Here is a 23561-nt window from a genome sequence, read left to right as displayed (position 1 = left end):
CTGGGTACAATGCACAGTATTGTGATAAGGGGAACCAACAGTACCTTAAAAATCGGAAAAGCAGAGTAAATTGTGTAAAATGTGATTGTAAACCAGTAATTGGTGCATGAAGTGCTAAGAGAATGAGTTCTATCATACTGATGGCAAGAAGTGCAACTTTGCATCAGATGTCAACAGGATTTAATGCAGGCACTTCATCCAGCATTAGCATAAGGACCTTTAATCAGCAGCTGTCCCAATGTGGTTATAATAGCCAACAGCTATCTTAGGTTTAACCACTGCTATTGAAAAAAACATACACACACTATAAAAAAAATTACAATACAGCAGCATTTACATATTTCTCACTTATGCAACAAATAATTTTAGTTGTATATTGATTTTTGCCAGCTTTACACCATGGACACATCTTTCTGTAACTCAAATAATTTCTCTGGAAACAACTTCCATATGCAAAGGGATATAAAGTGATATGAGTGGGGTGATGAAGATGTGAGATATCTCAGATTGGTGCAGAGTTGAAATCCATTTAATGTACAGAAGGGGGCTCTTTAGAAGGACAGATCAGAAAATGGTACTTGTTCACCCTATATTTATTGACTGGAAATGTAACTATAATCACTAATTATAGTTAAGCTTTTACATTCTTCATTAAGCTGAACTTATTCCTAAAATGTCTATAAAACAAAAAGAACTCTCAAAAACAATATTTTGGGAGAAAGGGGGGAGTGTTGTAAATTAATCAGGCATTTGAGAATACATAAATAAAATGTTTTTCTAACTCACTTCTGGAAACCCTAAAAAATGCCAAGACACACAGGTGTCAAACACATCAACTATGTTAATCACGTGATATTAATTTATCCCATGATCCTTTTATTCTTTAGTTATTATTAAGCTTCTGTGTGTGCTTGTATTCACAGTAATGTATCTATCGCTTATATTATTTTAGTTGCAGTAGAATAAATATGTTACAGTCAAAAGTCGTTAATTCGGACACCCATAATCCGGACCTCAAAGTTGAAATCTTTCTGCGCATGCGCATAGACGTTTACGCGTGCGCGCAAGACCTTTGCGACTGTGCATATGTGTCTGCGCAAGTGCAGAATATGTTTTCGTGTGCGCGTTTAATGTATAACGGATGGTATAAGCTAAAATTATCTAATTATCTATTTCAGTTAATGTTGGTGATTGTGTTGTTCCTTAATCTTCGAATTGGATCCGGCTTATTATTTTTTGCAGACTGTAAGAGCAATTTTATAAAAGTAAGCTTGAACTTTCGATTATGTCAAATAGAATTTCCGATGCTGGAGCTCCCAAAGGATCCCAAAGGAAAGTATGTTTCGATGTCCATCAAACAAAAAGTGGAATTGCTACAAAAAATGGATAAATGCATATCCTTTGTTTATCTAACCGTTCTGAAATCCGTTTATCAATTTCACACAGCTCTGCGCGGGGGGGGGGGGGACGTCGCGGCGCGCAATGACCTGGAAGTTGATCTGTCAGCACTATCGTTATCTTCAGGGCAGATGTTTTTATTTTATTCAGCCTATAATTCCTTACTAAATGTAGTATTTTATCTCGATGTACTCCGTCTTTGATATGATTTAAATCAAATTCCTCATCATTATAAATTTCACGAATACAAATCAAATAGTTTTCTGATTGCAATTTTCTAATTTCGGCTATGCGTAATGTATGCTTTACGCATGCGCGCATTGAAAGAAATGTTTAATAAAGTAAACAAATAAATATTAAGCTTCTTTTTTGTAAATTTTGATACCCTTTAGATCATAATTGCTCATTATTTTATAAATTACGGTTTCATATTTTTAATTTTATAATTTCTGCATGCCATCTTACCAGATTTAAACTGATGATCTATAATCCGGAATCGCCGCAGTCCCGACGAGTCCGGATTAAAGACATTTGACTGTATTTGTATTTAAATCTGCATCATATTATTTATGGATAAATCCCTCATATCATCATCAATAAAGTTTCAGAGACTCAACTGCTGCTACTGAGTGCACAAATTTAAGCTGATTTTGCTATCTTTATTCTTCATTGATTATTGAGATTGATATTGTTGTAAATCCCGAAACTAAAATTTATACTGTGCATATAATATATAAACTTTCTGAAACTGCTAAATAAGAATTAATAATGGCACAGTCAAGTCTTAAAGATTGTAAGCAAATAACGAAACTGAATTCCGAAAATTACTCTAATTGGAAATTCAAGATTCAAATGCTTTTAATGTCTGATGGGTTAGATGATCTTCTTTATTCTTCCCCACCTTCTAAACCTGATGATGAATTTTTAAAGAGGGATAAACAAGCATGAGCTATAAAAAATCTATGCATTGATGACTCTGATTATTCACGCTAGAGATGAAACGACTACCGCCGGAACATGGAAGAAATTAAAGTCAGTTCACAAGCGCTCAAATTTGAGCAGCGAATTTTATCTTTTGAGAAAATTATATTCAATAAAAATGGCAGAACACAGTGATATGATCACACACATCACTCATATGATGGACTTGGTCGAAAGATTGAAAGCTTACAGATCAGCATATAGCCGCACTTTTGTTAGTTTCGATTCCCGAATCATACAATAATCTTATAACTGCCACTGAACCTAGAGAGGAAATTCTTGTAACTACAGATCTTGTAAAAACGAAACTCACTGACGAGTACAACAGAAGATTAGAACAACAAGCAGATCGAAGTTCTAATTCTTCAACCACATTTAAACCTGCAATAAATGCAAGAAATTATGATAATAATAGACAAAAGAAATTTTGTACCTTTTGTAAACACAATAGTCATACTTGTGATTGTTGTTATAAACTGAAAAACAAAAATAACAATTTTTGTCCTGACAACTAAAAATCCGAAAATTGCGTGACCAAACATGTTGGAAAATCGAACTAGCATTGTATGAGTACAGACACTTCCGTTCGCTATGAATTCAGCTGTCAATTGTCATCTGTAAAAATGGTTTATGAAAAGGGTTTAGTAATTACTCCATGCTATTGCTCAGAACAAAATATAAATGAAAAGATTTTGTACGTGGATTCCGGTGCCAGTAGTCATCTAATAGGAGATAAAAGTTTGTTCACAGAACTGATATATGAGGATTCTCAAGCAAAAATCATTTTAGCAGATGGAAAATTTTATATTCACAGGGCAAAGGATTTGTTGATCTTTATTTAGAAGATGAATGCGGATTACAGAAAATTTGGTTGACTGATGTTTATTACGTTCCTGATTTAAAGAGCAACTTAATTTCTGTTAAGCAAATTGCTAGTAAGGGATATTCTGTTACTTTCGGGGGGAAAAAAGTGTTACATCAAGAAGGATAGCAAAACAATTATGCGTGCATATTCTGATGATAATAGTTTATATAAAATTGTTTTAATAAAAAATTCAGAAAGCGCTAATTTTGCAGTTGAATGTAAAAATAAAAACTGTATACAAATATGGCATTCTAGGTTAGGTCACCGAAGTTATGATGCAATCAGACAATTAGTAAGTGAAAATCTCACAGAAGGAATAAAATTAGATAATTGCCCTCATAATGAAAGCTGTTCAGAATGCATAAAGGATAAAATGCAGCAAATTCCTTATCCAAAAGCTGCTAGCAATCGAGCAAGAAAACCACTAGAACTTATACATAGTGACATTTGTGGGCCTATGCCTACTCCAAATATTGGTGGAAAACTTTATTTCATAACCTTTAATGATGACTTTACTAGATACACTGTCATCTATTTATTCCCTAAAAAGAATGAAGTTCTTAGTAAATGAAAGGACTTTGTTGGTATAACAAGAAATAAATTTGGGATAACCATACAGACTCTTTGAACCGATAATGGTGATGAATATCTGTCTATCATAAGAAAAGCTCTCGCCAGTTAGTCTGCAGCTGTCTGTTGACGTAGAAACGAGCCTTGACCTATTTTCCGTAGGGGTGTCTTGAAGACGAATGATAAACCAGTTTCCCCTCAGCCAAAAGTCGCCAAAAACAAAATAACAATAAAGCAACTCTTGCTTTGCCCCTCTCTGAAATATACTAGCCCTGTTGCTATACCGACCGCCATGTTCTTTTCGTAGACAGACAGTACCAGAAAGGAAATGGAGGAATTTCTATCAGATAACAGCATCAAACATCAACTAACTCTTCCCTTTTTGCGTTCTCAGAACAGTGTGAGCGAAAGAAAAAATAGAAGTCTTACTGAGATGCCCAAGTGCCTGCTGTCCCAAGGCCGACTTTCAGACAAATTCTGGGGTGAAGCTGTCAACACAGCAAATTACATCCAGAACCGCCTTCCAAACAGAGCTTGTGATGACTCCTTATGAATTATGGAGTGGAAGGAAACCTAATTTAGCTCATATGAAACAATTTGGTTGTATAGCCTATGCATATGTACATAAGGAAAACCGTAAAAAATTAAGAAAGCAATTGAAGGAATTTTTGTCAGTTCTGATCAACGATCAAAGGAGTACAGAATATACGCAGCTGAAAAGCGTATAATTATCAGTAAATTTGTTGAAGAATTACCAGTGAATGAAAATATTGAAATTTCTCTCCATCCAAAGGTTGGAGACATTGAAAATGACGAAGAAACTGACGAAAAACACAAAATTGTATCTAAAGAAGAAAAAAGACAATCAGAGAAAGGAAAACAAAGGGAATGAATACCACCAGAACGTCCAGAATTTTTAACAAACACAATCAAAACCATACCAGAGAATTTTAAAGACTTAGATAAATTGAATTCCGAAGAAAAGGGAAAATGGATACACGCAGTTGACGAAGAAATCAATTCCTTATCCCAAAGTAAAACTTGGGAACTGGTTGAGCTTCCTGTAGGAAAGAAACCTATTGGCTGTCGATGGATTTTTCTATCTGAAAGAAAACGAAGATGGAACAATCATCTGTTATAAGGCGCAACTAATTGCTAAAGGTTATAGTAAAAAATTTGGAACTGATTACGATCATACCTTCGCACCAGTAGTTCAACATACAACTATCAGAACTTTTCCTGCTGTCGCAGCATAAGGTAAAATGCATGTGAGGCATGTAGGTATTACTACAGCATTTCTGCATAGAAATTTAGAAGATATATACATGGAACAGCCAGAAGATACAGTTCAACCCAGACAAGAAGAAAAGTTTTGCAAACTAAAAAAAGCTATTTATGGATTAAAGCAAGCTGCTACAGCATGGAATAAAAAGTTGAAGAAGTATTACAGAATAGTAACTTTTTGCAAAGTACGACAGACCCATGCTTATTTCTAAAGAAAGATGGAAATGATACGATAATGATTATTGCCTATGTTGATCATATTCTTATAGCATGTAAAAGTGAAGGAAAAAAAAAATCAAAAGGCTAATCAAATTTCTCAATGAATTCTTCGAAGCAAAAGATTTAGGAGAAATCAGAAACTACTTAAAAATCAACATCAAAAGAGATGAAAACAAGTTTCTATCGAGTCAAAAATCAAAAATAGAAAAATTGAAGAAGATATTTTGTCCAGATATTCACAAACCAGCTTACACACCAATGGATACTTCTTATCCAAAGGAAGAGGATATCTCTCCACCAGTGGACAATACCAAGCACAGGCAAGCCATTGGAGCCTTATTATACATAGCCACTGTAAACAGAATGCACATTACTCTTGCAGAGAATTTGTTAAGCAGGAAAAATGAACCTTCAAATGAGAAGGACTGGAAAGCAGTTCTAAGGCTGATTGAATACCTCAACTCTACGAAGGTCGTTGCCTGAAAACCAACACTTTCCTGTTATACGGATGCTGACTATGCATATGACTTAACCACCAGATGATCAACAGGTGGAAATTTATTTTTCTTAGGAAACAGTCCAATATTTTGGTCCACAAAGAGACAAAATTGTATTTCCCTATCATCTACCAAATTCGAGCTTATTTCTGCAGCCACTGCTGCTCAAGAGCTCAAATGGATATTAGATCTCCTTAAAGATTTTGGAATACCTCAAAAACTACCCATTAAGATATTTGAGAGCAATAAGTCCACAATAGCTCTTAAAAAACAGGGGAAAATGAATACCAGGCTAAAGGATATTAATGTTAAATATTTCTTTTCACGAGAAATGGGAGAAAATAAAATAATCGAGATAACTTACTGCAATACAAATTCTATAATTGCAGATATTTTTACTAAGCCATTGCCCAAACCAAAATTTCTGAAATTAAGAAGTGAGCTAAATATGATTTCCAATATTTCCCAAATACGTGATTAAAGGGGAATTGTAAATTAATCAGGCATTTGAGAATACATAAATAAAATGTTTTTCTAACTCACTTCTGGAAACCCTAAAAAATGCCAAGACACACAGGTGTCAAACACATCAACTATGTTAATCACGTGATATTAATTTATCCCATGATCCTTTTGTTCTTTAATTATTATTAAGCTTCTGTTTGTGCTTGTATTAACAGTAATGTATCTATCGCTTATATTATTTTAGTTGCAGTAGAATAAATATGTTATTTGTGTTTAAATCTGCATCGTATTATTTATGGATAAATCCCTCATATCATCATCAATAAAGTTTCGGAGACTCAACTGCTGCTACTGAGTGCACAAAAGGTAAGCTGATTTTGCTATCTTTATTCTTCAGGAAGAATATTTCTGCATGAACAATAAAAGCAATTATTTTTTACAGAAACAGCAGGAGCTAACAGCTAGTCCACTTCAAAGAAGTAAAAATCCATGGTGAAAATCTGACTATGAGTGAAGACGTTTTGCAGAAGTATATTATTAAATATCACAATCAAATATTTCAGTAAATGGTTCTATTCTAACAGAGAGAGGAAAAGAAATAGTGATGAATGTGAATGGGAAGGATGCTCATCTTTCAGACAGATGCCTGCATTAATTTAATTTACATCATCTCATTGCATGTCATAAGTAGTCCTGAAATGATGTCAGATATTTCAGCTAAACATGAGGACTGGTTTAAGCATTACTATATTAAAAAGTACACATAACAACCGAAGACATCTTAAGCAATAAAGAAACCGATCACCTTTAATAACTGAAAACTCTCTATCAAAAGAAGGCTTTCAAATCCATAACTAAGCAAAACTATTGAGAGGGAAAGTTGATGAAAATGGAACAGAACAAACAGGCATAATTTCTGAGGAATATATAAATTACAACACTAATCTAATAACACGGACACAGTTAAAGAAATAATAGAAAACAGACTTCTGGATAAACATTTCAGTAACAGGTATGAAGAAGGACATAATGAATGAATTCTAACTTTTTTTTTTTTTTTTCCAAAATACAATGTTCTGCATAGACACATTCAAAATTTATTTCCTTTGGCATGATGTTACTCAGAAAGCTTTTCAGGAACTTTATTCAGTTTCTAATGCTTTGCTAAGTCTGGGAATCAAATGGTATAACAACCAACACTCAATTTTTTTTTTCTTAAAAACAAATAAATTGGTAATAATGTTAAAAAAAACTGCACTTAAAATCTTCCTGGGAGGGTCATTTATTCAAGGCAAGCAACTGACAAAAATTTGGTTAGCTAATAATTTATGTATTACATGTTTATCTAAAATTTCAACTATCAATATTTCTAGTTTCCCGAAAGATTTTAGAAAAGAAATTTTTAAAGAAATTTTGACAGAGAAAATTAAGAGTAATTTTCAGGTTAAGCAATAAAAAAAGAATGTGTTGGAAAAAAAATCAGATTAGCTACTATGTAACCATATCATATTTAAATAAATTAAATTACCATAAAACATGGAAACATGTTTCTGTTATCAGGCGTTTTTGGAGGAGTGTTTGTTCTCTAAATTTTGAATGCAAATGTCTATTGATAAATCTGATTTATTTGTACACAAATTAGTTTACATAATAATATAATTATTTTTAAATAGTCATAAACAAGAGTTCTATCAATGAAAAAGACAGTTTAAATGTTTTCATGAAACAAAACTTTAATTTAAATATATTTAACCTCATATAGATAATAAATAATTTAAATTTAGAACATGTTAACAGATTATAATCTATTCACTTGTAATCAGGCACATTTTAATAATATCATAACTCAGAGCAAAATATAATATAACTTAAATGAATGCCTTACCTTGTAAATGGAGTTGTTCCAGATCCGGACTGTAAGCAAATGTGCCAGGAATTATAGTTTTTATAAGATTATTCTCCAGATGTACTATTTTTACTGACACCATATGAACTGTATATTCACATACCATGGCAGCTATCAAATTGCCACTTAAATCTAAAATTTGTAACTTCTTAAGGTTTAAAAATGCTCCAGGCTTAACTACTTTTATTTTGTTGTATTTTAAGTCTAAATTTATTAAGTTACTTAAATTGAAAAAAGCATTCTCTTCAAGACGTTCTATAATATTGTAACTTAAGTTTAATACTTTTAAATTATCAAGGGCAGACAAAGCAAAAGAATTCACAAATTTAATTCTATTAAAACTAAGATCTAGATTTTCTAACTTTGGAACTCCAAATAATGAATATGTGTCTAAGACTCCATAGATGGAAGAATTCCGCATAAATAATGTTTTCAAAAAAAGAGATTCAATACTCATATTATTAAAAGAAGAAATGTTGTTATCATTCAAGATTAAAGTCTCCAAAGAGGACAAATTCTGCAGCACATTTTCATGAAGTCCACTCAACTGGTTACCAGAAATACTCAAATATTCTAGTTTATCTAGATTAGCAAAAGCATCGACTTCTATTTCAGAAAGTTCATTGAAGTCTAAAATAAGTTTAGTTAAGTTATTCAGAAAAAAGAAAGGTTTATTATCGACACTCTCAATGTTGTTATGTTCCAGATTTAAACTAATCAATGAGGATTCTAAACCATGAAAAAGGTCACTACGCAAATACCTTAGCCCGTAACCCAAAGTTAAATTTGTAATGCTAACATTAATAAATATAAGTTCAGACTCTGTTAAATTTTCTATAGACAGCATAAGAGTTTCCAATTGCCCAGAGTATGCCAAAGAAATATTATAAAGCAATGATTGTAATTCTGAAGTTTCTTTTTGAATGCCAGAGCATGTAACTGAATCATTTAAACAAGAGCATTCAATATTATCTGATACAAAACATTGCGATGACAATTTAATTGTAATAGCTAAGAGGAATAGTAAAATAACTGCCATAATGTGTGAAATAAGTGTGCAATGGGTAGTGATCTGGAAAGAAAATATAATACAAGAAAATCAAGAAATAGACACATTATGCAATATAAAATTAATGAATATAAACACAAAATATTAAGCACACTTGACTCTATATGGATGTTAATACATTGCATAGAATAACAATAACCCAAAACATGTTTGAAACTTCTTTGTTATGGCCCTATCACTTCTATGGACGCGCACGCTTACCCGGGACAATTCTGAGAAACGAGATTATAGTAGCACGGCTTTAAGCGGCAGGCTTCCGAGAAATGTTTCGTCTAGCTAGGAGGAACCTGTCCCGGCTACGAGCAACATTTTAAAATTTGTCCGAAAATGTTCCGGCTGGAGACGTGTTCCTCGAACGTTCAACCAATCAGACGAAAGTTCTGCTTCTGAAGGATCACGGGTAACTTTCAATATGGCGATGGCTCTCACTGTGAAGTGATGGATGGTGGAAATAGAGGCCGATTTAATTATTGCTGTTTTGTTGTAATACAACTGCCTGAGTCATTTTTTAAATGTGTATACATTCATTAAATATATAATCGTGGAAATTTCAGAGTTGACAGTATTTTACGACGTTCTTGCAGTTCGAATTTGTTTACAAATTGTTCGTCGTCAAAAGTTAGCCAAATTTGTCGTATTTCGTGCTGATCGTGTATTATCACTGTTATATAAAAGAATTTTAATTCTTAAATTTAAGTTGAATAATTTTTTAAAATCCGTTTGTATATGCACGGCTTTTCTCCTAATTACTTATCTTTTAAATTCTTAATTGCATAATCAGTGACACATTTTAAACAGCATAAAAGATGCATAAAAAAAAGAAAAGCATAGCTTATGTAATAATGAGAATACTCATTAAATTTGTCTATTATTTTCATGTTATTAATGAAATAATTTTTGAATTATAAATAGATTAGAAACTATACTTTTATTGTAAATGCTACATACTGAAACATTGGAAATTTATGGATTTATTATTATTCATGATGAAAAACATTTGTATATACCTTCATTAATATAAATCTTATTCATTACATTAATACTAATAAATATATATTAACAACTTCTAAACCATCGCATCTCTCTATCTGTATGTAAATATATGACTTATTAGATGTGTATATGTATGTATGAATACAAAAATGAACATTGCCAAGAAGTTTATTTGAAGTTGCTTTTAATTCAGATAACGATTATGTAATTGGCAGCAACTATAGTTATCAGTTCTTTGCAAATTATTATGGGTATGTAATAATCAGTTGAAAAATAATTGATGAGTATTTGAGTACTAAAGAGTGTACACATTTTGTTATTGGGTTAATTGATAATTATATCATACGTATGATCTACGTAATAAAAACATGACTAATAAATAATAAGAAATGTAATAGCTGTGCATTTATAACATTTGATTACTTAAAACAGTGCACAACTGATTATCACCTTCATGTCTGTTTACATAATGAATTGCACGGGCCTACTAGTGGCCGAAGCGTCATTGAACACTGGTAGTTCTGTCTCAGGTTAGAATGCCACGAACGGGCTGGCTACATGACGTTTCCTTGGTTTGCCCCATTTGTAACTGGTATACGAGCCAGTTTTAAAAAATCTTCAACAAAGGGATCCTCCTGTTAGGCAGATATCCCTCGAGGCTTTGCCATAATCACATAAAACAAACTCATGATGTGCACCACCTAATTTCTAGAGTTGGTATAATTAATGTGTTTTAGGTGTATTACCAAGTGTTCTATGGGCAGTAAACAACTCGCACATGTTTGATTGCTCATGTATTCATGTGCTTTATTTGATCTTCATTTTGCTGGATAGTATCTGCTGGCTGTGAGGATGTAAATATCAGCCATATAGACTTTTGTCATAAAAGGTCCTTTTTTTTTTTTTTTTCTTCTTTTTCTTTCTTTCTTTCTTTTTTTTTTTTTTTTTTTTTTTTTTTTTGTCTGTTTGTTTGAATGGACAGAACAGTAATTATGAGCCATAAAGTTAGTCAAGGTCAGAAGGTGGTCACCAGGTCACAAATTTTCCAGTAAGCCATCAAATTTTCATTGCAATGCAGACAACAGAAAATACACATAGATAATGTCTGATAAATAGACTTATCCAGCGCACGTTTTAAACTATTTTTAGTGTATATAGAATTTGGCTATTACTGATGTAATTGATTACTATAACCAGAAGTGTGTTTATCTGTTACTTGAAGTGCCAGAGTGGAGATCAAAGTGATTATCTTGATAGCAATCACCTTTCTATTATCTTCCATTACTAACAATAAAGTTTAAAACGAAAAGCATGTGAGCGATACAAAACAACACGAAGAAGCGAATGTCACTTGAAAGGAAATGCCACTTTCACCAATCTGAGCGATAAATAATTCTTGTTTGGCTTTTAGCCTGTTTACCAAGTGAAGATGGTAACCCTATTTCGCCAAAGGCCGTTTCTCAGAACTGTTACTGCAAACATTTTGTTCCGGCAACAAACAGCTAATGTGATAACGCTTTCATAGTGGCCCACGAGATTGAATTGCCAATCAACTGAAATATCTTGTCAAAATCTGGCTGCATATTCTTTCTTATACAACAGCACGTGATCGTATATCGGCACTGGCTGTGTATTCTTATACTTCGCTACCTAATCCATATTAGCACTATGCTGCATCATTGCTCTTGTCACGTGTTCTTGTATTATTCATTTTTGAGGAGGTTTTCAACTTTGCATTATTTATTAAAAAAACATATTATTGCCTTTTTGTGAATATGATGTTAATAATTCTTAATTTACCAAGTAATGAGATGGATGTCATATAATTTTTTTAAGGAAGAGGTCTTTACCAGACAAATGAGTATGGAAAAATGGCTACAACATGAAACTTTATGTTAACAATGAAACCATTTGGAGGTGCATTATTAAAAATTGCAAAAAGAAGGGTCTCCATGTTAAAAATTGGTTCAGCAGTTCCATAATATTACTTGTCACTGCTATTAAATTTATATATTTTTGGGCAAAGGAGTTGATATTCATGAAATAGTGTAACAAAACAGATTACTATGTATGAAAGTGCTGCAGTTGACTGAAACAATTACATGTGATAAAATAATAATAATAAGGCTAAGGATTCTTAAAAATATTTTTAAGAAATGACATGTGAGTATTATTGCTATTATTATATACTGACTTGTTTATTTTTACATTCACATTTCACGAGCTTGGTCAAATTATATATTATTGGTTGGAAGAGTCTTGCTTCACACTATTTCTGACTTCTGGAAAATGCTGTTCCAAGTACATGAAAGTAACTGTTTGAAACATGGAGGGATTTGGTCATAGTTTGGACAGCCATATCATGGTATTCCATGGGATCCATCATTATTGTGCAAGATCTATTACTGCCAAGATATGACCATTTTGGCTGATCACGTCCATCCCATGGACAAATTTTGTTACTCAATGGTAATGCCGTATTCCAAGATGAGAGAGCTCCTGTTCACTCAGCTCACATCATCCAGGACTGGTTTTCTGAGAATGAATGTGAATGTTCGTATCTACCATGGCCACCAAAGTCACCAGATATCAACATTATTGAACCTTTGTAGGCTATTTTGGAGAGAAATCTGTATAAGCACTATCCGCCACCATCATCGTTAACAGATCTTACCATCGTTTTACAGTAGAATGGTACAAGATTCTCCTGCAAAGCATACACAACCTCTACCCATTCCGAGGAGATTGCAAGCCATTTTTGAATGCCAGTGGTTTTCATACGTTGTATTAGTCTCAGCAAACATGTTTCTGTTTCAATGTTTCCATATTTTTGTTCAACCCCCTCTATGTTACCAGTGGCAAGTGATGGTATACTGGAAACTATTACACAGGACTTTTGTAGACTCAGTTATTCTACAAAATATCATTTCAAGAATAAGATGATTCCATTGCTGGAAATATTAATAATAATCGCAATAATATTCGATAATTCACTAAGTAGTTTCAAGTTTTAGTGTAAAATAAAGCTCATTTCTTTAATACAAAGAATGAACTTCATTCAGCAATATATTTTCCATTTTTTTAATGATCTCTTGCCATTTTTTTGGTAATTTCATAATTCAGGAACTCCTGATCTTTTATTGACACACACACACACACACAAGAAAAAAAGCATCACTATGGGTGAGAGTTTTACCATTAAAAAAAAAAAAAAAGTTTTGCAAAGATCAAAATAAATGGTAATCTGAGGTTGCAAGGTTAGGGTTATATATATAACATCACTTCCCAAACAAGTTTCAATAGATTTTCATCAAGTGACACAGATGTGTGGGGTTCAGTATGTGTGGAAAAATCCCCCAAATGATTTATGTATCGCCGTTAGAGGGCGCTTCGCTTCTGAAAAGGAATGTTAGTTTTTAGTTTGCGACATAGTTAGTTAGCAGTGAACCTTCGATGCAACGAAAGTTGCTTTGTAAATAAAATGATTATTTTTGTAGATTGTTGAAGTATTTCACTTCATTTAGAATTAGAACCACCTTTCGCAATATGGTGCATCGGTGCCGAGAACCTTTGGCCAATTTAGAAGTTTGTGTTTTTTAATTTTGGATATCATTTATGCGAAGACAGCCAAGGTAAGCCTGTATTTTCTATTTTTATATAATATGGAAGATCTTATTGCTAAACTGAAATCGAAACGAAAGGTATTGAGGACCGGAGTGTCCAAGATATTAAAGAAAATTGAAACCGAACTGAATAAAGATGATAGTAGTATAAATGTAAATAAATGTATTAGAAGAAATTTTAGACCAGTTAAACGAAAAATCAAAATCCTTGAGCAATTTAGACGCTGAAATAGAACGAGAATTAAAAGTCGAAGAAGACGAATTTGAACTTGAAATCTCATCCGCTTTGGAATATGAAGAGAAAATTCAAGTGTGGCAGTTTAGAGGAAAGAAAAAGTTGAAAGAGTTGGAAAATTCGGACAATGCAAATAGAGACATTTCTAATGAAACCGTTACAGAATCGCAAAATGAAAGTAACAAATTCACTCGTCTTCCAAAATTAACGATCTCTAAATTTTATGGTGATTCTTCGGATTGGTTAGAATTCATAGGTCAGTTCAAAAATGCAATTGATAAAAATCCGAATTTATCAAAAATAGAAAAATTAATTTACTTAAAAAGCTTTCTTGGTGGCTCAGCCGCCAAAGCTATTTCTGGTTTCGCTCTCATCGAAAATAATTACGAAGCTGCTCTTGAACTGTTACGTTCCAGATTTGGTCAAAAGAACATCTTAATTAATTCGCATTTAGGACAACTCTTAAGTACTTCACCTGTTAGAAATCCTAATGATATAAACGGATTAAGAAAACTTCTAGATCACGCCGAAGTACAGATAAGAAATCTTGAAGCATTAAAAATAGACTCTGATACCTACGGAAATCTCTTAACGCCTTTAATTTTGAAATTACTTCCTAATGAATTCGTTCTTGATTATAGCCGAAAAATTAAAGACGAAAATTGGGATTTAAAAGGTTTGTTAGCCTTTTTGAGGAACGAAGTATTCAGTAGAGAATGCGCGGCTTCTGTTAATTATAATTCTAGAGAAAAATATTCGCGATTGGAAAAGCATTTGCCCTTCAAACATAAACATTCTCCAGCCATAACGAGCAAGCCGTCTACAGTTGAGTTATTAGCGGCGTCATCCGAATCGCAGTGTCTGTTCTGCGGGAACACAAATCATAAATCTGCGGATTGCGAAATTTTAAGTGTAGAAAAGAAAAAGGAGATCTTAAAAAGTGAATCGCGGTGTTTTTTATGTTTGGGTCGGTTTCACCGGATCCAAAATTGTAAACAAAAAATAAACTGTGCCTTCTGCTTTAATAAACACTCGAAAGCCATTTGTTATTCATTCCATCAGAAAAAAGATAATGAAAAATCTGAAAAGAAAACGTCGGATTCGAGCGTTATTTCCGCTGTTTCGTCATATAATTCCGATGAAAATAGATCTAATAAAATATTATTACAAACGGCTTCTGCATTGATCCGAAATAATGATAAATCTGAAAATGTCAGAATTCTTTTTGATAATGGCTCAATGAGATCTTTCATAACTAAAGATGTATCTACTAAAATGGAACTTCCGATTGTTAGAAAAGAATCACTTTCTGTTTATTCCTTTGGTGATAAAAGTGCGTTAGAAAAAACCTTTAATGTTGTTAGAACAAAACTAGAAAATGTAAACGATCCTAATCTTAATATATATATTGAGCTTCTTGAAACCGAAAATATATCCAATACTGTTATCTCTCCTCCAGATTTGAACTTTGCTAAGAAAAATAAAATTTTACAAAATTTACAATTAGCAGATTGTTGTAGAAAAAGTGACAAAATTGATATTCTCATAGGGGTAGATTTCTACTACAGTCAAAAGTCTTTAATCCGGACTCGTCGGGACTTCGGCGATTCCGGATTATCGATTTTTCCGGATTATAGATCATCAGTTTAAATCTGGTAAGATGGCATGCAGAAATTATAAAATTAAAAATATGAAACCGTAATTTATAAAATAATGAGCAATTATGATCTAAAGGGTATCAAAATTTACCAAAAAAGAAGCCTAATATTTATTTGTTTACTTTATTAAACATTTCTTTCAACGCGCGGATGCGTAAAGCATACCTTACGCATAGCCGAAATTAGAAAATTGCAACCAGAAAACTATTTGATTTGTATTCGTGATATTTATAATGACGAGGAATTTGATTTAAATCATATCAAAGACGGAGTACATCGAAATTAAATACTACATTTAGTAAGGAATTATAAGCACAATAAAATAAAAACATCTGCCCTGAAGATAACGATAGTGTTGACAGATCAACTTCCAGTTCATTGCGCGCCGCGACGTCCCCCCCCCGCGCAGAGCAGCGTGAAATTGATAAACAGATTTCGGAACTGTTAGATAAACAAAGGATATGCTTTTATCCATTTTTTGTAGCAATTCGTTTTTTGTTTGATGGACATCGAAACATACTTTCGTTTTCTAGATCCTTTGGGAGCCCCAGCATCGGAAATTCTATTTGACATAATCGAAAGTTCAAGCTTACTTTTAGAAAATTGCTCTTACAGTCTGCAAAAAATAATAAGCCGGATCCAATTCGAAGATTAAGGAACAACGCAATTATCAACATTAACTGAAATAGATAATTAGATAATTTTAGTTTATACCGTCCGTTATACATTAAACGCGCACGCGAAAACGTATTCTGCACTTGCGCACACGCATATGCGCAGTAGTCAAGGTCTTACGCGCACGCGTAAAACGCCTGTGCGCATGTGCCAACGCGGCGCATGCGCAGAAAGTTTTTAGCTTTGAGGTCCGGATTATAGATCATTCCGGATTACGGGTGTCCGAATTAACGACTTTTGACTGTATTCTATAATTACTGGTAAAATTAAAAGAATTTCAAGAAATGTAGTAGCCACAGAATCTTTATTTGGGTGGTGTTTGCAGGGTAAAGTAAATAATGATCATAGTGAATTATTAACTATGAAAGTAATTGTAAATGAAAACTTGATATCAGATCAGTTACAACAGTTTTGGAAGTTAGAAAACTTGGGTTTGGAAAGTGATACTCAAAACGACAAAACTGTTGATTTAGAAATTATGAAATCTTTCGAATCTGATATCAGGTATAAGAACTGCAGATAACAAGTAAAATTACCTTGGAAACCGAATTCAAAACATTTAATGGAAGATAATAGGGATATAGCACTTGAAAGATTTAAGAAATTGAGTAACAAATTTAAAATTGATAACTCTTTGTTTGTTCAATACACAGAGGTTTTAAAGGATTACGAGTTAAAACATATTATTGAACCAGTTCAAGAAGACAATCAAAATGATAAGACCCTATTTTATTTACCTCATAGAGCAGTCATCAGAAATGATAGAGCAACAAGCAAACTAAGAATAGTTTATGATGCTTCAGCCCATAAACCAAAAACACTCTCTCTAAATGACTGTTTATATACTGGTCTGAACCTATATCTTGATATTTTTGATTTATTGATCACATTTAGACAAAATTCGATAGCCTTTACAGCGGACATTACACAAGCATTCTTACAGATAGAGTTAAATGAAGAAGACAGGGACGTTACATGATTCTTTTGGAAAGATGATCCTAATGATAACAATGAGAGTTTGAAAACCTTTAGATTTACAAGAGTTTTGTTTGGAGTAAAATCTAGTCCCTTTCTCCTAGCTGCTACTATTAAGCATCACCTTAAAAAATATTCAGAAATATATCCTGAAACAGTAGAACTCTTAAACAACTATCTGTATGTTGATGACATTATTGGTAGTCACCAAAATTTAGAACAAGCCCTGAAAACAAGTTTAGAAATTGTGAACATTTTTAATGAAGCTAGCATGTCACTACATAAGTGGCATACTAATTGCAAAGAACTCAAAGATATTTGGCATCGCAAAGAATTTTCGATGCAAGAATCTCCTGAAGTTGTCCCGATCAAAGTGTTAGGAATTAACTGGGATACGGATAATGATAATTTTTATTTTGACACTCAGCACTTGACAAATTTCATTTCCTCGCCAATCAACTCAAAACGTTTTCTATTGCAAACCGCAGGCCGTATTTTTGATCCTGTCGGATTTTATGGCCCTTTCACTATAAGAATAAAGTGTCTGATTCAAGAAATCTGGTCTGCCAAAATTGATTGGGACGATGAACTGCCACCTGATCTTAGTTATAAATGGAAAGCCTGGTACGAAGAAATTGAAGAACTGAACCACCTCAGAATTCCCCGCTACTATTTAGAAGGAATATTAGATGCAGATGTGAAACAAATAGAACTCCATAGCTTTTCTGATGCTAGTTTGAAAGCTTATGGATGCGTGGTATATCTGAGAATAGTTTTGAACAATGGAACTTTTCAAACAGTTTTTGTTGCTTCCAAGAGTAGAGTTGCACCTCTGAAATCCCTTACACTTCCTAGATTGGAGCTTTTGGGTGCGCTTTTATCCGCTAGATTGAGTGATAAAATAGCAAAATCTTTAAAATACGAAGTAATCCCCTTCCACTGGACTGATTCTCAAATAACGTATTTTTGGATTCAGGGATCTCCCGAAAGATTTAAATCTTTCATCAAAAACAGAGTTTATGAAATTCAGAAACTAACTGAAAGCAATAATTGGCATTATTGCCATGGGAAAGATAACCCCTCCGACATCATATCACGAGGAACTACTGTTGCTAATTTAAGAAATTGTTCACTTTGGTGGTTTGGACCAGAATGGTTGCAAAACAAACATATAGACTGGCCAGTTCAACCGAAGTTTGATGTGGGAAACGATAAGCAACTAGAACTCCGTAGTAAGATATCTGTTTATGACGTTGTTGTGAAAAGAGATGATCAACTATTGGATATAACAAAATTCAGTAATGTGCTGAAATATCTCAGAATTAAGGCATGGGTTAGACGTTTCGTTGCTAAGACAAGAAAACTGCCTGCTAATAGTGGAACACTAAGTGCTTCTGAAATTCAGGACACTGAAATATTTTGTGTTCGTAAAGCCCAGATGGATTTCTTCACACCTGAAATTAAGGCTCTTCAATCTAACAAGTCAATTTTTCCAAGCTCTGGTATATTCAGCTTGGCACCGTTTCTTGATGAAAATAAAATTCTTCGAATTAAGGGAAGATTAGAAGAAACCGAATATACAGTTGACGAGAAGCATCCAGTTCTTCTTCCTAAAGATTCCAAATTTACTGAATTAATTGTAAAAAGGGAACATAATAACGTTCTGCATGCGGGAGTTGCAGCAACTTTAGCCAAACTAAGACAGAAATTTTGGATTCCTAAAGGCCGTCAGTTGGTAAAGAAAGTTATAGGGAACTGTTTAATTTGTCGGAAATACGCAGTAAAACCAGTGAAACAAATTGACAGCTCAGTTACCTAAAGATCGAATTGTTGAAACTCCACCTTTCTATGTTACAGGCGTGGATTTCACAGGTCCAGTTTACATCAGGTCTGGAAACGACATTCAGAAATCATACATCGTATTGTTTACGTGTGCTGTTACACGAGCGTTACATCTAGAACTCATTTCCAAAATGTCTGCAAACAAATTCATTTTGGCTCTCAGACGTTTCATTTCGAGAAGAGGAAACTGTCGCACCTTTTATTCAGATAACGCGAAAACTTTCAAATATGCTGCCAAAGATTTACAGTATTTTTACAGCATAATTAAAGGTACAGACTTTCAAAATTTTCTAGCAAATGAAGGCTTGACTTGGAAATTTATCGTCGAGCTTGCTCCATGGTGGGGAGCTTTTTATGAACGCCTTATGAAAACCATAAAGGAACCGTTGAAAAAGATATTAGGCAGAGCTCAACTGAATTTTGAAGAATTTATGACTGTGTTGACAGAGGTCGAATATATTGTGAATAGATGTCCTTTGACCTACGTTTACAACGATTTACATGAACCTGAACCGCTTGCACCAGCTGATTTTCTATTGATCAGACATAAGGATAAATATCCATACAACTTTGCTGAGATCCTGAATAACTCTCCAACAAGAAAGAGTCTAATAAAACGAAAAGAATATCAAACAACACTTATAAAACAGTTCTGGAAAAAATGGAAAAATCAGTATCTTCTTGAGTTAAGAAATGCTCACTTCTTCGGTACACCGGAAGCCAAGAAAAATCTTAAAATTGGTGATATAGTTTTACTTGAAGGAACAACTAAATTTAAGTTCCTCTGGGATTTAGGTCGAGTAATTCAAGTCTTCAAAGGACGTGATGGTCTTGTACGATCATGTGTGGTAAAAACTAAAAAAGGAGACCTGTACAATTGATATACCCCCTTGAACTATCAGACTGAAAATGAACTAAATTTGTAACCTTTTAATTTTACTTCTTATATTTCATATTCACTAACATTAATTTTAGATAATTAGTTTAGTTATTACTAATAATTTACTGTTTGTAATTTGAATTAATATTTACGTATTGAGTAACATTTGAGTTGATGCAGTTAACTATATTTGTTTATTTTGTAGAATTTACTTTTGCAGTTTATATTTATACCAGTTGAATGTATTTGATATGTAAGTTGCTTTCTTATATTTTATTATTTGTATGCTGAAATAGTGATAATTTTTGCAAAAATTATCAGGTGGGGAGTGTGGAAAAATCCCCCAAATGATTTATGTATCGCCGTTAGAGGGCGCTTCGCTTCTGAAAAGGAATGTTAGTTTTTAGTTTGCGACGTAGTTAGTTAGCAGTGAACCTTCGATGCAACGAAAGTTGCTTTGTAAATAAAATGATTATTTTTGTAGATTGTTGAAGTATTTCACTTCATTTAGAATTAGAACCACCTTTCGCAATAGTGTGATCTTAGTGGAAAACTATTTCTTTCCAATCTGTCAGCTCCGGTGGTTTTTCTTTAATTATTTCATCCAGTTTGATCAGTTTTTCACCCCAGATATACGAATTGGTTGTTTGGTTCCTTGGAAGCAATTAGAAAAAAAGAAGACCTTGACTCTTGCCAAATTCATAACATAATCTTCTTTTGGGGGATATCAACTTTTGATGAAATATGGAACACGTTCATCATATTTCGACCATGAGAGTTTTCAAATGAAATTGCTATAACTATCTACTTTTCATTGCTAGCTATAACTTGTTTCAAAAACAGATAATTTTCATTATGTTTTAGATCTGAACTGCAGATGTTGATGTGTTGCATTAAACGAAACTGTTTCAATTCATCTGGAGCCCATTTGTCAAGTATTTTTACGAACCCAAGTTTTTTAATACGCTTCTAAACTACTACAACCGATACATTAAACTTTTCAGCTATGTCTCCTAGAGTCATGTGTCGATCAGCTTTGAGTAATGCTCTCACAGTTATCATCAACTTTAATTTGTCAACTAGAGTGCTGCTCATCTATTGAGAGGAAAATATCCAAAATGAAATTTTTCAAACTAATTCTGGTTTTATTATATAATTAGCACCATATGTTTCCCGTGTATTTTTTATGGGCCTCAGCAGCATTTTACTATATAAAAATAAAAAGCAAAATATGGTGATAATTTCTCTTTTTAAGCTCCATATTAAAACTGACATTAAAATAACAGGTGTAAATAAAATAATGCATAGTTTAGAGTAAGAATTCTAGAAAAAGCTAAGAGTGATATCTATCAAATGTTTAATGGAAGAAAATACTGGCAATAACGAAAATAATGACAATGGCAGAAGTTCTTCAAAAAAGAACATAATTTCATCTATATATAAAAACCAAAATTACTTTGTGAACAACTGATAAGTAGAATATTTCCTTACTAAAATCAGAAAAGCAACATGTATGCAACATAATCCAAGAAAAAAATTTTTTTGGTGTATTTAATTATGGCAAAGCACACTAGGGCTATCTGCCTAAGAGGAGGGATGCCTTCGTGGAGGACTTCCTAAGGGGAACTGGCTCTAATCCAAGAAAAAGGGGACACATAACAAGTTTTGTGTCCTCTTTTTCTTCCTATTCCAGTAGCAAAAGGATAGGTAGGTCACTCCTTCATTGTCAATGCAATCTAAATCCCTAGTTCCAGGTTCTGATCAATCAAAGCATAATTTAAATTCAGATTCTCAAAGTACTTTAATCTGAAGGAAACCTAAAACACATAACGCTTTATAAAATGTTCATGAAAACCCTAATTTTCATGGCAGTGGTTTGATAGGCCATATAGGAAACATAATAAATGGATGCATGGATCTGCATATTCATACAAAGAGGCTTAGTAACAATCAACATTTCTTAGACATGATTCCATATTCTGAAGCAAGCCTTTTCAGGAATCCGTAACCCAAGAGCTTCTAATATAGTAATTCAACAGATCATCAATATTTTCTGATTGATAAGCAACTAGGAATATATCATAAAGAGAGAAATGGCTAGCATATGCTTTGCAAACAAACTATACTAAACATGTATAAAATGCCTTTGGATGCTGAATGGGCTTCTTAGGACAGTGAGAGTAAATTCTATAGTATTTAATTTAGAGTCTAATAATTATTTATAAGCAGATACTACAATGTCTTTATATCTACTTGTGATGATTACACACATGCTGTTTCTGTCCAAAACAATGCAGGCACTGTAATTTTTTTTTTTTTTTTTTTTTTATCATATGTGTATTTTCTCTTCACACTTTTTTATGCACAACTCCTTGGTATGTACATACCACATTATTTCACTTTCAGAGTAAGTACAAAAATAAAAATGTTCCTTTTTATACTGCACAAATAATGCAACATTTTCTAACTTATCCTTTAATTCTGTGTATTACTGTACAAAGAGTAATTAAATACAATGAGGAACATTTGAAAGGTTTGGTTAAGACAGCCTAAATTATATTTGATTAGAAATCACATTAAAAAGGCCAGTGAAATATTTTTTTATTACTAAATCATCCTTCTAGTTCCTAAGCAGTTTAAGTATTCCTCAAAATTTAGAGAAATTCGGGTTTATTTTCTGACTGCCAATTTGGCATCCTTAACAATCACAATTAAATCTGTACTACTTCCTTTGAAGATGGGTTCTTTCCAGTTTTCCACTAGTTGCTAATATCTAATAAAACTCACTACTGACATTACCTATGAAATTTGAATTTGTACCACTTGGGAGACAAAAGACTCAATTAATAATAAAATAAACATTCTGTAGATTTGCTTAAAAAACTGCAAAATTCTAGGAACTAAATTATTTAACTTTATAAAAAAAATAAAACACCTAAATGATTTTCCTATTAAACATCTATTTAAAGTGCGAACACGTTAGTTTTTATTTGTTTTGTTTTAAATTACAACTATTTTTAAGTTAACTAAACAAATTATGTATTTGCAGCAGACTTTAATAGAACTATTTTATAGAAGAAATCATTGATATCTTTTGAAACCACTTTTTTGGGGGAAAAAACTTATGTGAAATTCATGTTTACAGTAATATTGAGTATTCATAATTACAGAATAAATGACAATACATTTAGTTCATCTAGTTGCAGATTTTCATAGTTCTGAGATCAGAAATTAGCAGAATGATGTATGCAAAAAAAAAAAAAAAAAAACTCATCAAATGGAAAAATTAATTCTAAAACTCTAAAAATTTGATAAATCTTTTTTTTTTTTTTTTTTGTTTTTGTTTTTGTTTTTTCTGAAAAAATTACATCATTATATTTCTTTCCTCTACCAACTACTTGCACAGAATGTAATAAATATAATTAT

The 23561-nt window shown here is 32.7% G+C and overlaps 1 protein-coding gene across 1 annotated transcript in view; it reads right to left on the bottom strand.

Moving 5' to 3' along the window:
* The window catches only part of LOC118182997 (uncharacterized), a 33845-nt gene that overhangs the window by 9945 nt on the left and 339 nt on the right, over window positions 1-23561 (bottom strand). Inside the window, exon 2 of the mRNA XM_035352392.2 lies at window positions 8165-9257. Coding sequence (XP_035208283.1) covers window positions 8165-9224 — 1060 coding nt within the window. The 5' untranslated portion in view covers window positions 9225-9257. The remainder of the gene's footprint in view (window positions 1-8164; window positions 9258-23561) is intronic.

This window comes from Stegodyphus dumicola, chromosome 4 (assembly GCF_044657685.1).
Source record: "Stegodyphus dumicola isolate Sdum_Otavi_A_Nest chromosome 4, ASM4465768v1".
NCBI classification, from domain to species: Eukaryota; Metazoa; Arthropoda; class Arachnida; order Araneae; family Eresidae; genus Stegodyphus; species Stegodyphus dumicola.
This window is presented reverse-complemented; position numbering and strand designations above follow the sequence as displayed.